Below are 13,270 nucleotides of genomic sequence, written 5' to 3'. Positions count from 1 at the left end.
GCTGGCAGGGCCCTGCTGCTGACCCCCCCCTTTTTCTGGGGTTCCCCAAACCTCTTGCCACTCCAAATTTGGGGCTTTTTCCTTTCTGTATTTCCCCTTTTTTCCACCTGGGAGGGACCTCCCTTGGGAGTGACACAGCCCTGGGGAGTCTGTCTTAGGGGGGCTGTCCTTGGTGAGACACTGGGGACAGCTCTGGTGGTGGGGAGGGTGTGACACAGCCCGGGAGGTGTCCCTGTCCTTGTCCCTGTTCTTGTCCCTATCCCTGTCCCCCCCGTAGTGACACCACAGTGGAGGAGTCATGAGCTCGGGGATGTCCCCGTGGGAGGAGTCAGTGGCAATGACAGTGACAGTGACAGTGACAGTGACAGTGCCACCTCTGCCCATCACCCCATGACCCCTGATTCCTGTGAACCTCCAGCCCTGGATTTGAGACCTCTGGGAATGACCACGAGGCTAATGGACCCCAAAACCCCTGGACCCTTGATCCCTGTGACCCCCTGACCCTGGCAGTGACACCCCTGGAGCCCCCAAGGCCGCTGAGTCCCCTGGCATTGGTGGTGACACTCCTGTACCCCCAAAACCCCTGGAACCCCTGGACCCCTGAACGCCCTGGCCCTGGTGGTGACACCCATGGATCCCTTGTTGGAAAATATACCAGTTTAAAAATCTTTTAATCAGGGGTTTTGTTCGCCTTTTACCCCTAGGTGGGGATGAAATTATTTCTGTGGCACATCCTGGCCAGAACAAAATCCTGGCCAGAAAATAAAGTGATGCCTTGACTCTCTAACATTAAAAAATGTTGGAGAGTTTTTTGTTCTTCCCATAGTTTCAGTGACAACAGGATGGGGATGCCATGGGAATGGGGGACCCTGTGGAAATCAGAGAAGTGGGGTAATTGGGCATCCATGGTTTGGGATCAAGGGGAGGGAGGTCCTGGGGAATGGAGATCCCAGACAATGGCAGTCCCACGATTGGGGGATGTAAGGAATGGTGTCCCCATGGTTGGGTTCCCAGGGCAATGGGGGTGCCAGGGATGGGCAGTGGCTGGGTGGGCATGTGGGTCACAGCTCCTGCACTGGCTGCCTCAGATGTTGGGGTGACCCAGGGCCCAGCACAGCCCCCTCTGGCTCCTCATGGCCTGGGGATCACTCCAGGGGGATTTCGGGCAGCTCTGCCTCTGTGCTTCCCCGTCTTCCCCACCCAGGGGCTTTTCCCTCTCTTTATTTCCATTTCTTCCCTTTTTCCCCTCAATTCCGCACTGCCCCAGTTCCCTGCTCGGCGATCCCGGGGAGCTCCTGAGCAGGGATCGGGTTTGGGTGACCCTAAGGAGGGGGAGAAGGGAGTTCAGGGAGGGTTGGGGGGCTGTGGTGGATGGGGGTGTCCGGCTGTGCCCCCAACACTTTCACTTTCCCTTTCCTGCAGCAGAAGGAAGAGGCTGTTTGTGCTCAGAGTCACCCGGGGGGTGACAGGTTCTGTCCTGGGGGACACAGCCAGGGGTTCTGTCCTGGGGACAAGAGTGGAAATAGCGAGCAGCGGCTCTGCCCCGCGGCCGTGCTGGGGCTGGGGGTGACCCCGGCTGGATGGCCACAGTGGCTCCGGACACGCTGTCCCAGCCGCTCCGGACACATGGCCACCGTCGCTGCCGCAGCCCGGGACAGTCGCGCCACTCGCAGCGCCATGGCAGCGCCACCTGCCCCGGTGACCGAGCCCAGCACTCCGCTCCCGCAGGCCCGGCGGCTCCTGCCGGGCTCCCTGCTCTCCCCCAGCCTCCCGCTCCCTCCCTCCCGGCGCCCCCCGCCCGCCCCAGGGCTGAGCCCGGCCGAGGCTCCGCAGCAGCTGCGGGGCTCAGAGCCGCTCGGGGAGCGCCGGCTGCGGGGTTTGGGCACCGGGGGGCACCGGGCAGGGCTGCGGCGGGGCTGGGCTCGGGGGACACCTCAGGCTGTCCCCGGCTCCGTCCGGGGACTCTCGGGGCTCTCGGTGCAGCTGCGAGGGAACCAGCCCGGGAATGCCCCAGGTGATCATTTTGTCACCCTCTCTAAGGGACTGAGAGACCCCCAAAAGTTCTGCAAATCCCACAAGGATCTGCTCAACAGCCTGACCCGGAGCCTCCTCCTTCCCGAGGTGAACAGACAGAGCTGAACAAACAAACCCCGTTTCTCCAGGTTTAATCAAAAAGCTGCGCTTTGGGTCGAATAAGAGAGAAAAGGGTCCTGTGCCCCCTGGGAGCCTCTTTGGGTACTGTGAACTGGAGCAAGTGACCCCTGGGGAGCCTCGATGTCCCTCAGTGCCTGTAGTGTCCCCCAGTCCCCCAATGTCACAGCCCATTCTCGTAGGTGAGTGCCTACGGGGTCGCCAAATCCCCAGGAGTGCCCCAGGGGTCCCCAAATCCCACAGGATGTCCCCTTGCACTGGGATGCTCTGGGACGTCCCCATGTGCAGGCAACTGGCTCTGGTCACACGAGGGGTGTGACCCAGGATGCAGAGCTCACCCAGAGTCCTCGGGTGCCAAGCTGGGGACACAAACCTCCCTCACCGTTTACAATGCTCACGGCGGGGCTGAGTCCCGTGCCAGGCTGGTAACACTCATAGGTGCCACTCTCGGTGACATGGAATTGGTGGAGTCCGTCCTTTTTCCACCAACACTTCCCATCCTTGTACCAGAACTTACACTGGATGTCCCCGAGCCCAGGCAGGTCAGTGTCACTCTGTCCCACAGCACTGCTGGCATCCAGGGGGGATACACGAGGAGCTGGGTGGTCTGAGCACCTGCAGGTGACAGGGGACACCAGCCTGCCAGGGCCAATGTGGGGCTGGGGAGAACAGGGTGGAGACATGGCATCGTCTGAGGACTCACCAGCGAGGCTGAGGGTCTGGGCTGGAAGGGACAAGGGACAGGGCTGGGTGGGGGTGGCACCATGGGGACAGTGGCACCTAGTGGAGTGGGTGTGGGGGCTGTCCCCAAACTATCCCTGTGGGAACACACAGAGGTACTGGGAGCAGGGACACCTCAGCAACCCAGGGCTGGCACAGGTGACCCCCACCACCCCATGGCCCATCTGCATGGTGCTTGCCCCATTGTCCCTGTCCCCCTGTCCCTGTGCCCACACCTGCCCCAGCCCCATGACGCCTCCCCACACTCTGGTGCCAAGACTCCTGTCCCTTCTTCTTGTCACAACATCCCAGTCCCCCCATTCCTGACTCATTCTTCCTGTCCCCACAGCCACCTCACAACCCCAGTCACACCAGTGTTCACCCCCACAGACTGGCTCTGGTGGCACTGGGGACTTCAGAGGACCCCACAACCCCCTATGCCCCCTTCCCACTGCTCTCTGCATCGCCAGGACCATCCCTGGGGCATCAGGCCCATGCCCAGGGCACTCACCCCACAGCAGCAGTGCCACCTTCCTGGCCATCCTGGTGTCCCCGGCCATCCAGGCCAGCTGTCACACATTGCCAGGGCCACCTGTCCCCGGGTGGTGGCTCTTCAGCCAGAGCAGAAGGAAGTGAGGTCACATCTTGTCCCCACATGTAGGTGGCCCTTGGTGGGGGCTGGGTTGGTGACAGGCTGGGCACATGATGGGGACATGGTGGCAACATAGCAAGGATATGCTGGGACATGCTAGGACACAGTGGGGACACGGGAGACCCAGGAGTTCAGGCTCAGGGAAAATGGGGAGCCAAGGATGTGTGTCCCAGGGAATTGGGGTGTCCCAGGGAATTGGGGTGTCCCAGGGAATTGGGGTGTCCCAGGAATAGGGTTAGGGAAAAGGGATCCCACGGGAATAGCGGCTGAAGAAGCAGAGGTTTCCTGGGAGGGCAATCACAGGGGATTGGGGTCCTGGGGAATGGGCAGGGGGCCAGGGGTGGGGGTCCAAAGGGACCATTGTCACTCCTGTCCTCACAGCCCCTCCCCGGGTCTGAGACGGAAAAGTCCCTCCAGCTGAGCTGGGACTGCCCTGCTGACCCTGCCCCCCCTTTAGGGGATTCCCTTGTCCTTCCCCCACCCCAGCCTGGGGCTCTTTCCTCTCTTCATTTCCCTTTCTTGTTTCAGGGGCGGGGCTGCCCTGGCGAGTGACACAGCCCGGGGGGGTCCTGTCCCTGCCCTCTGCAGCTGCTGCCACCGCAGCAGGGATTGCTTGGGTTCAGGGCTGTCACCGTGGGAGGAGTCAGTGCCGGTGACAGTGACGGTGACAGTGCCAGCTGAGCACCCCACAGCCAGAACCCCACAGATCACACCCCAACGCCCCACAGCCCCTCCCCAACTGACTGGGCATCATCAAGGTCCCCTTCTGGAGCTTGGGGACATTGATGTGGGACATTCTGGCACATACCAGTGCGTGGCCACCAACCAGCTGGATGAGCACCATCTGTTCCGGGCGCTCAGCCCAGAGCTGGCCCTGGAGGTGACACTGCGGGGACACTGGGGCACAGGTGGGCTCATACGGGGTCATGGGGGATTGCAGGATCCCCACGGTGACAGGTGACCCTGCTGTGACCCCTTCTGTCCTCAGCGGTGGCCCTGGGTGCTGTCAGGACCCTCCTGTTCCTAATTCTGCTCCTGGCTGTCATCAGGGGCTGTCACTGCTGGACTAGAGAATTGGACACTGAGGTAAAGGGACTGAAAGGCTGTGGGGTTTGGGGAATTGTGCCGTAATGCCATGAGAGGTGCTGTTGTGCAGCTGACACTCAGCTGTGGGGTGGGTGCTTCCTTCCTTCCATTTGGGATCGGGGAGAGCAGTGTGTGTGTTGCACAGGGTGTGTGTCTGGCCAGAACACTGCTGCGCTGCCCCTCGGCACTGAGATCTGAGCTGCAGCCTTCACCGCTTCTGCCCACTGCCGGTGGAGCTGCCGGGACTGATTGGTGCTGAGAGATTGCAAAAGGAGCGATTTCCCCTCTTTGCTCTGCCCGAGGCTGCCATGGCCACGGAGAGGATCCCGCTTGGATTGCAGCGCCCCCTGCTGGCCTGAGTGAGCCCTGCAGCGCCCCCTGCTGGCCGTGGTCATATTGACACCAAATAAGGAAAAACATCTCTCAGCAGGTTGGAAGCTTCTGTTATTGTGTTGTTTGATCCCTTCTGTTCTCTTTATTTTCTAATAAAGAGCCGTTCTTCCTTTTTCTACAGTTAGGCCTGGAAGCCCTGTAATTTTTGAAGTTATAATAATTTGGAGCGAGGCATCTTCTTTCCATTCTAAGATTATTCCCACCCACCTTGGCAGACATTTGTCTTTTAAACCAAGACAGCTGCCAAATCCAGGGTTCCAGTGTGGATGGGACAGACACTCCAAGAGAAAGCAGGGTCAGACATGTGACCACTTCATGCTCTGCCTTTTAAGCCCCTGGGCCACCATGGGCCCTCCCCCCAGGTGGGACTTCCAGTCACTTGGCCACTCAGGAGTTGGGTTGGACAGAGCATCACACTGTCCCCAGTGTGCCATGGCTGACAGACTGACGGACACAGGACCCTATCACACCCAACATAAGGCCTGACCAACCCCCTATCACACACTGGTGTTCCAAAATGTCTCCAGACATCAAACTGCTCCTGTCTCTGACATCCTACCCTGTGCCATGGATTGATCCCAACTGCCCTGGAAAAGGGGTGTCAGAGGTTGGGGAGCCTTGGAATTTTTTTCTCCATTCCTGTTACTAAGCATCAAATAGCTGGGTGATTAGAGCCATCAACTCTTTTCTAGGAGACAAAAGAGTGTGCTTGGGCTGGGCAGGGTGAGGCAGGAACTGGCCTTTGGAACTGGCACTCTGGTTGTCTGGACACCTAGAGGAGAGGCTGCTCTTTGCTTCTGGCTGCGACCACAGGAAAATCCAGCTGTGCTCTGCCTTTCTCCTCTTGGCTGGGTGAGCTTAGATTTAACCTCTTTCCCACTGGGAAGTGCGCTTTTCCCTGGCTGCATTTTCTCGCAGCAGCTGCCAGGGGAGTCTGGCTGTCCCTGCCGCCCGCCCCGCTCTGCCGCACAAGACTGCCGTGTCTGCTGTGACTGCGGAGCTCTTGCTACCTCGCTGGCTAGCTGGGAAAGCCAGCCCCTTGCTCCCCTCTGCCGCCCTGCTCGTCGCTCTGAGCTGTTTGCTGCCCTGCCTGCTTTCTCAGCCTCTTCCAACATCACCAGCTGCCTGAAGCTGACCTGACCCTGCGCCACAGCGCCACCTGCAGCCGCTCGGCAGTCATCGCACCTGCCCTGCCCGACCGGGAGCTCAACAGCGCCCCTGCTGCTTGCAACCGTGATTACACCACATGGGAAAAGGCTCAGCAGCTCAAAAGTCATCTGCCATTGGTTTCTGGGTCTATTGGTGGTTGCTATTATTGTTATTGCTTGTTTATAGATACTAGTAAAGAACTGATATTCCTTTTCCCATACCTTTGCCTGAAATTCCTTGATTTTCAAAATTGAAATAATTCAGAGGGAGGGGAAATCACATTCTCTGTCCTAAGGGAGGTTTCAACCTCTCATAGCAGACATCTGTCTTCCAAACTGAGACAGGAGGAGACTCTGGAACACCCACAGTGCCTTGGTGACATCACAGTGTGGGGGAACACAGCAGAGGAGGGTTTGGAGACAGAGGTGAAGAGAATGCAGAGCCTCCTGAAGGCTGATTTGGCCATCAAAGCAATGAAGGTCCAGAGCCCTGCCAGGTTCCTCCTGGTGGGGGAATCATGCTGGGGGCAGCGTGTGGGGTTTGTTCCTTGTTGGGGCTTTCCCTGGAAATCATTCCTTTTGTGACCCTTTTGATTCTCAATCTTGTTGCTGTTGCTGTTGGGTTTTTTCTGTCGTTGCTGTTTGCAGGAAATTGTTCTTCTCTCAGCCCTTTGGAATCTTTGCCTTTTGTGCCTCACCTGGGAGGGGGAAGGGCAGCAGCCCCTGGTTTTTAGGGGAAGCACACAGAGGTGTTGGTGCCCATGGGTGGGGATCCCCAGTGCCCCCAGTGTCACCCAGTGCCCCCAGGGTCCCCCCGGATCCCCCCAGTGTCACAGCACATTCTCATAGATGTCACTGGATTCCTGCCGTTGCCCATGGGATCTCGGCAGCTCTGCATAGGTCACCTGGGGGTCCTGGGGTGGGGTGATGCTGGGGGACCCTGAAAGAGACATTGGTTGGGGGGACCAAGGTAGGGAGTGACACCTGTGGGTGACGTGTCACTGTCACCTCCCACCCTGTACTCACTGCCTGTCTGCTTGGTGATCACAACATGGCTGTACAGCACCTCCTCCTCCTCTGGGGGGGCTGGGGGCTCCGGGGGGACCCTGCTGGGATAAGGGGGTGTGTGGGAGGAGATGGAGAACTGTGGGGCTGGGGGAAATAGGGGGGTCATGGCTGGAGCCCCCAACTCACCTTTCCTGGAGCTTCCTGGCAGCTGCAAAGGAAAGAGTGAGGGGTGACTGTGGGGTCCCGGGGCCATGACCACACTCAGGAATTCTGAACACTGACAGGACTTTCACTTCCCCCCGGGACCTCCAAGCATTGCTGAAGCCCCCCAGAATTCATGAACTCCCCCAGTGTCCCCAGCCAACTCAGGTTCAAAACCTCAAAGCCCTCCAAACTCCCCCAGAACCCCTGAAAGAACCCCCAACATCCCTGCCCGACCTTCCAGCACCTCCCTAAACCCTACAGGAACCCAGCCAAGGTCACTGGGAGTCTCAACCGCACCCCAAGTCAGGCTATAGATCCCCAAATCCTACAGTTCCCAGAGGCCCCCATGACCCCATTGTCACCCACCCAGGTGGTGCCACCGGTGCCAGGCCAAGATGACAGCCAGTAGCAGAACCAGAAACAACAGGGAACCACCAACCCCTGCGGCCACTGCAGAAAAGAGACAGAGACACATTGGGGTCACCTGTCATCCCAGGGGTCCTGAACCCCCAGAGCGACTCCATATGACCCCACCTGTGCCCCAGTGTGTCCGCGGTGTCACCTCCAGGTCCAGCTCTGGGCTGAGCGCCCGGAACACGCGGTGCTCATCCAGCTGGTTGGTGGCCACACACTGGTAGGTGCCAGAATGTCCCACATTGATGTCCCCAAGTTCCAGGAGGGGACCCTGGGACACCTCCTGCCCATCGTGCAGCCAGGTGAAGGTGACAGGTGCTGAGCCCACCTGCACCGAGCAGTGCAGGGTCACGGGGTCACCTGTGTGCACCTGGAGTGCCGGGGGGCCAGGGGTGATGGTGGCATTGGCCACGGGCACTGCGGGGACAGAGACGGGGCTGAGGGTGGGGGAGGGGATGGCATCAGGTGTGGGGGGAGGGGATGGGGGGGATGACAATATCATGGGTGGGATCTCCCCCAACCCAAGTGCCCCACTCACCCAGGACAGTGACAATCAATGGGTCACTTTCAATTGTGCTGTCCCCATCGCTGACCCGGCACTGGTAGTGGCCACTGTCCTTGTCCCCAACATGGCTCAGCTCCAGGCGGGGTCCAGTGCCCAGTGGTGCCCCTGAGCCCTCCCGGTGCCAGGAGAAGGACAGGGGACCTGTCCCTGCGGCCACTGCACAGCTCAGCACCAGGCTGTCACCCAGTGCCACCTGTCCATTGGGTGGCTGTGCTGACAAGGACACCCCTGATACTGGGATCCCTGTGAGAAGGGGACAGAAGCGGACAGTGAGGGAGTGGGGACACCAGGAGAGAGCAGGGGACAGCAGGGGACAGGGAGGGATATGGAGACAGGGAGGGACACAGGGAGGGTTGGAGAGGGGTGGGAGGACCCCAGGGAGGGAGACGGAGGTGCAGAAATGGGGGGGAGCCTGGGAAGAGACCCCAGTGAGGATGGGGTATTCAGGGCAGAGACACATGGAGAGGGATGGGGGAACTCCAGGGGGGGGCTGTTGGGAACCAGACGGGGATGTGGGGACCTGAGGACCATGGGGGAACCTCAGAGTGGGAGGGAGGGGACCTGGGGAGGTTGCCACAGAGGGATAGGGGTACCCAGACAGGGGTGGGGAACCCGGGATGGGATCCGAGAAAGGACTGGGAGACCCAGGAAGGAACCAGGGAAGGGATGAAAGTCTTCAGGTGGGGCACCTGAGAGGACTCAAGCAGGATGTTGGGGAAGAATGGGGAGACGCAGGTCAGGGAGGGTGATCTGGGGAGAGACCTGTGAAGGGATGAGGGGAGCCGGGAAAGGTTTCAGGGAGGGCTGGGGGGACACGGGCAGAGCTGGGGTACCCGGGGAGGCTGTGGGGGTTGCCGTGCCCATCCCTGCACTCACTGCGCACCGTGACGCGGAGCCGGGCGCTGCTCCGCACGGCTCCCCCCTCGGAGCGCACCTCGCAGCTGTAACTGCCCGAGTGGGAGACCCCCACGGCGGGCAGCAGGAGCTGCGGGGACCCCTGCGGGCCCCCCAGCAACTGCCCGTCCCGGTAGAAGAGGTGCAAGAGGGGGGCTCGGGGCCGCAGGGGGCTGGGGGTGCTGAGGTAGCTGAGATTCAGGGGGGACCCCTCGGTGGGCTCAGGGGGACCCTCCAGCTCCAGCACCGGCACCGAGAAGAGCTCTGGGAAGGAGGTAGGGGAGGTTGGGACTGTGATTTGGCGTCTACCGATGAGAGGCTTTGGGAGTTTTGGGCTGTTCAGTATTGGGGTCGCAGGGCAGGTTGGGCTGGATGTGGGGTGTCAGGGTATCAGATGTGGCTTTGGGGCTGCTCACCGTGTACTGTCACTGTCACCGGCTCTGACTTCTTCCACAGTGAATTCCCGATGCCCACCCAGCCCCCACACCGGTAGCGGCCACTGTGATGCAGCTGCAGGGGGGACAGGGACAGCTCGGTCCCATGGAGAGGGTCTCTCAGCTCTTTGTCCTCATGGTAGAAGAGCACTCCAGTGACCGATGTGTCCTCCCAGACCCGGCAGCGCAGTGTCACCATGTCCCCCTCCAGCAGCACCCTCACTGGTACCTGCAGCACCAGCCAGTCTGTGGGACAGGGGGGTCCTGTCACACCAGGGGGCCCCAGGGGGCACTGAGGGGTGCAAGGCCACCCAGAGCCCTCAGAGCCCTCCAGGGGAACACCATCCCCATCTTACCCCTCACCATTTAAGACTCTCACAGAGGGGCTGTGCCCAGTGCTGGGTCTGTCACATCTGTAGGTGCCAATCTCATTGACAGTGAGGTGGTTGGGTCCCTTCTGCCACCAACGACTCCCATCCTTGTACCAGGTGGTGGCACCAGGGCGCCCCAAGCCCTGACAGGTCAGTGTCACTCTGTCCCACAGCACCGCTGGCGTCCAGGGGGGATCCACGAGGAGCTGGGTGGTCTGGGCACCTGCAGGTGACAGGGAACACTAGCCTGCCAGGGCCAGCCCAGAGCTGGGGAAAGCAGGGCAGGGACATGGCATCCTCCTGAGGACTCACCAGCGAGGCTGAGGGTCTGAGCTGGAAGGGAGAAGGGAGAGGGGCTGGGTGGGGGTGGTCCCATGGGGACAGCATCACCAGGGGACAGGTTATAGAAGCTGTCCCCACACTGTGCCTGCAGGGACAACCTGGTGGCACAGAGGTCTCGTGGATGGAGACATTTGGCCACCCTGGGCTGGGGCAGTACATCGGGACACTGTGGACACCCTGGCCATGGGGACACCACCATGCTGGCACAAGTTCCCCCAACAGCCCCACGGCCCCTGTCCCCACAGCCACATCCCCATGGCCCTGTGCCCAAGATTCCATTTTGATGGCACCTGTCTGCACGGCCCCTTGGTGAGCTTCCCCTTTTCCCTGTCCCCTGTACCCACAGCTGCCCCTGCCCCATGATGCCACTCCTCACACCTCAGTCCTCCCACTTCTCTTTCCCCATTCCTGTCCCCACAGCCACCCCACTTCCCCAGCCACACCAGTGTCCACCCCCACGGACTGGCTTTGCTGACACTGGGGACCTCAGAGGACCCCACAGCTCCCCTGTGCCCTCTCCCCACTGCTCTCTGCATCACCAGGACCCATCCCTGGGGCATCAGCCCTGTGCCCAGGACACTCACCCCACAGGAGCAGTGCCACCTTCCTGGCCATCCCGGTGTCCCCAGCCATCTGGGCTGGCTGTCACACACTGCCGGGGCATCCGGTCCCATTGCTGGTGGCTCTTGGGCCAAAGAGGAAGGAGGCGAGTTCACATCTTGTCCCACGTGTTGATGGCCCATGGTGGGGGCAGGGTGGTGACAGGCTGTGGACTGGGTGAGGACATGGTGGGACATGGTGGGACATGGGTTTCCCACGAGTGGGAGACTCCAGGGTTGGGGAGAGCTAAAGATGGGTGTCCAGAGGAACAGGGGGGCACAGGAATGGGGTCCCTGGGGAATGGGGATGCTGTGGCAATGTGGCTCCTGAGGAAGGCGATACACAGGGGATGGGCATCCTGGGGAATCCCTGGGGTCCATGTGGGTGGGGGGAACCAGAGATGGGGGTCCCAGAGGAACATGGACCCCAGGGATTTGGGGTGATGTGATGTGGGCCCAGCTATGGGGAGTCCTGGGGGACTGTGGAGCCCATGGGATGGGATCAAGGGGAGGGCAATGCTGGGAAATGGAGGTTCTGGGAAATGGGCATACTGGGATGGGGGTCACCAGGAGGGGAACCTAGGGAATGAGGTCCCATAGTTGGATTCCCAGGGGGTTGGGGGTCCCAGGGATGGGCAGTGACTGGGTGGGCATGTGGGTCACAGCTCCTACACTGGGTGCCTCAGATTTCAGGGTGACCCAGACAAAAGCACAGACCCTGATGGTGTTCGTGGTCTGAGAGGAACACCAGGGGGTTCCCATGGTGCTCTGGGTCTGTGCTTCCCACACCGGGACTTTTTCCTCTTGTTATTTCTATTTTTTTCTTATTTCCTCACTTTTGTAAACACATTCCCTCCCAGTTCGTGGATCAGCGATCCCAGGCAGCACCTGAGCAGGTAACAGGTTGGGAGCACCCAGGGGAGGAAGGAAGGGAGTGTGGGGGCTGCAGGGAGGTTTGGGGGAGCTGTGGGGGATGGGGGTGTCCAGCTGTGTCCCCAACACTTTCAGTTTCTCTTTCCTGCAGCAGAAGGAAGAGGCTCTTTACACTAAGAGTCAGATGAGGGGGTGTTTCTGTCCTGGGGGGCACATCCAGGTGGATCCTGTACCGTTGGGGTTGCTGTTCTGGGGGTGACATGTCCTGGGAGAATCCAGTCCAGGGGGTGATGCATCCTGGACGGGAGGATCCTGGTCTGGGGGAGGGCAGATCTGGAAGTGTCCCTGCACATTCCCGGAGTCCTGCCTGTCCCAAAGGTGGCACAGCATTGGGACCTCTGTCAATCCAAGTGTGGGGCTCAGCCATGGCGCAGCCCCACTGCACACGGATGGGCATTGGCCAGCCCTGCTCTGGCCAGCCCCAGGGGCAGCCAGCACCTGAGGCTCCCACCTGCCCCCTTGGCCCCCTTTGATTCTCACAGCTTTAGAGCTGCTCAAAGGTGAGAATTGTGTGGGGGAAAAAGGCCTGGCTGTGGTTTGCTCAGCCCTGCAAGAAGCACAGAAACCAATTGGAGCTCAAGCAGTGGCTCTGTGAGGGCCTTTGATGGTTTTCAGAGCAGGGCTGGGTGGAAACCAACCATGCAGGGGCAGCTGTGAGGGAGCCAGACCGGAAATGCAGCAATTGATCATTTTGTCCCTCTGTCCAGGTGACTGAGAGAGCCCCAGAACTCCTGCAAAGACAACAACAATCGGCTCAACAACCTGATCCGGAGCCTCCTCCTTCCTGTACAAAACCTGTAGCCCTTCGGAACCTCCCAGATAGAACGTTTGGTTTCTGGCTGTGGCTGCCAGATGAGAGGGAAAAGTGTTGAAATATTGATCAGGGGCTCAACACATGGATCCTGGGAACCTGGGGGTGAGAGCAGGAGCAGAGAGTGCCCAGGCAGGGGAACTCATGGCAGGATGGAGGGGATTTACCAGGCAATCAAACCCTGAGGGACACATGGGCATTTCCACAGATTCCTGTGCAGTGGTCCAAGGATGGGCAGAGTTGTTCCATTTTTGGGAGCAGAATCCATGGGAAGTAAATCAAGTCTCAGGGTGGGAATGAGAAAAATGGGAAGAGTTCCTAAATATGGACCACAAAAGTCTTCCTTGTGGGGTGCTGCTCTTCTGGGGTTGCTGCCCAGAAGAGAGAGAACACTCAGGGAGATTACAAACTCTGTATAATCCACAGCAAACGCTGCTGTGGGATGCAAAAGCAAACCATGAAGTCTTGTGGCTCTGGATGGACCTCCTCTTGAACGTTAGGATTTTTTCCTTCCCTTCTTTCTTTCTTTCTTTTCTTTCTTTTCT

The 13,270-nt window shown here is 59.9% G+C and overlaps 1 protein-coding gene and 1 long non-coding RNA gene across 2 annotated transcripts; both read right to left on the bottom strand.

Annotated features, from left to right (window-relative positions):
• Positions 1–2,149: 2,149 nt before the first annotated feature.
• LOC146420361 (uncharacterized) lies at positions 2,150–3,733 on the bottom strand. Its single transcript, XR_014849207.1, has 3 exons — positions 3,383–3,733; positions 2,855–2,969; positions 2,150–2,766 (listed from the first exon to the last, which is right to left on the bottom strand). It is a non-coding gene; the product is annotated as an uncharacterized LOC146420361 (long non-coding RNA).
• A 3,607-nt stretch (positions 3,734–7,340) lies between these two features.
• LOC146420360 (Fc receptor-like protein 3) lies at positions 7,341–11,125 on the bottom strand. The gene is made up of 8 exons (XM_085048369.1): positions 11,032–11,125; positions 10,353–10,373; positions 9,723–9,915; positions 9,218–9,570; positions 8,315–8,584; positions 7,897–8,193; positions 7,729–7,812; positions 7,341–7,366 (listed from the first exon to the last, which is right to left on the bottom strand). The coding sequence occupies exons 1-8, from the start codon at positions 11,123–11,125 to the stop codon at positions 7,341–7,343; spliced, it is 1,338 nt and encodes a 445-aa protein (XP_084904495.1).
• Positions 11,126–13,270: the final 2,145 nt, after the last annotated feature.

The sequence above is a fragment of the Lichenostomus cassidix genome, unplaced genomic scaffold (assembly GCF_008360975.1).
Source record: "Lichenostomus cassidix isolate B80296 unplaced genomic scaffold, HeHo_3.0 HiC_scaffold_852, whole genome shotgun sequence".
NCBI lineage: Eukaryota > Metazoa > Chordata > Aves > Passeriformes > Meliphagidae > Lichenostomus > Lichenostomus cassidix.
This window is presented reverse-complemented; position numbering and strand designations above follow the sequence as displayed.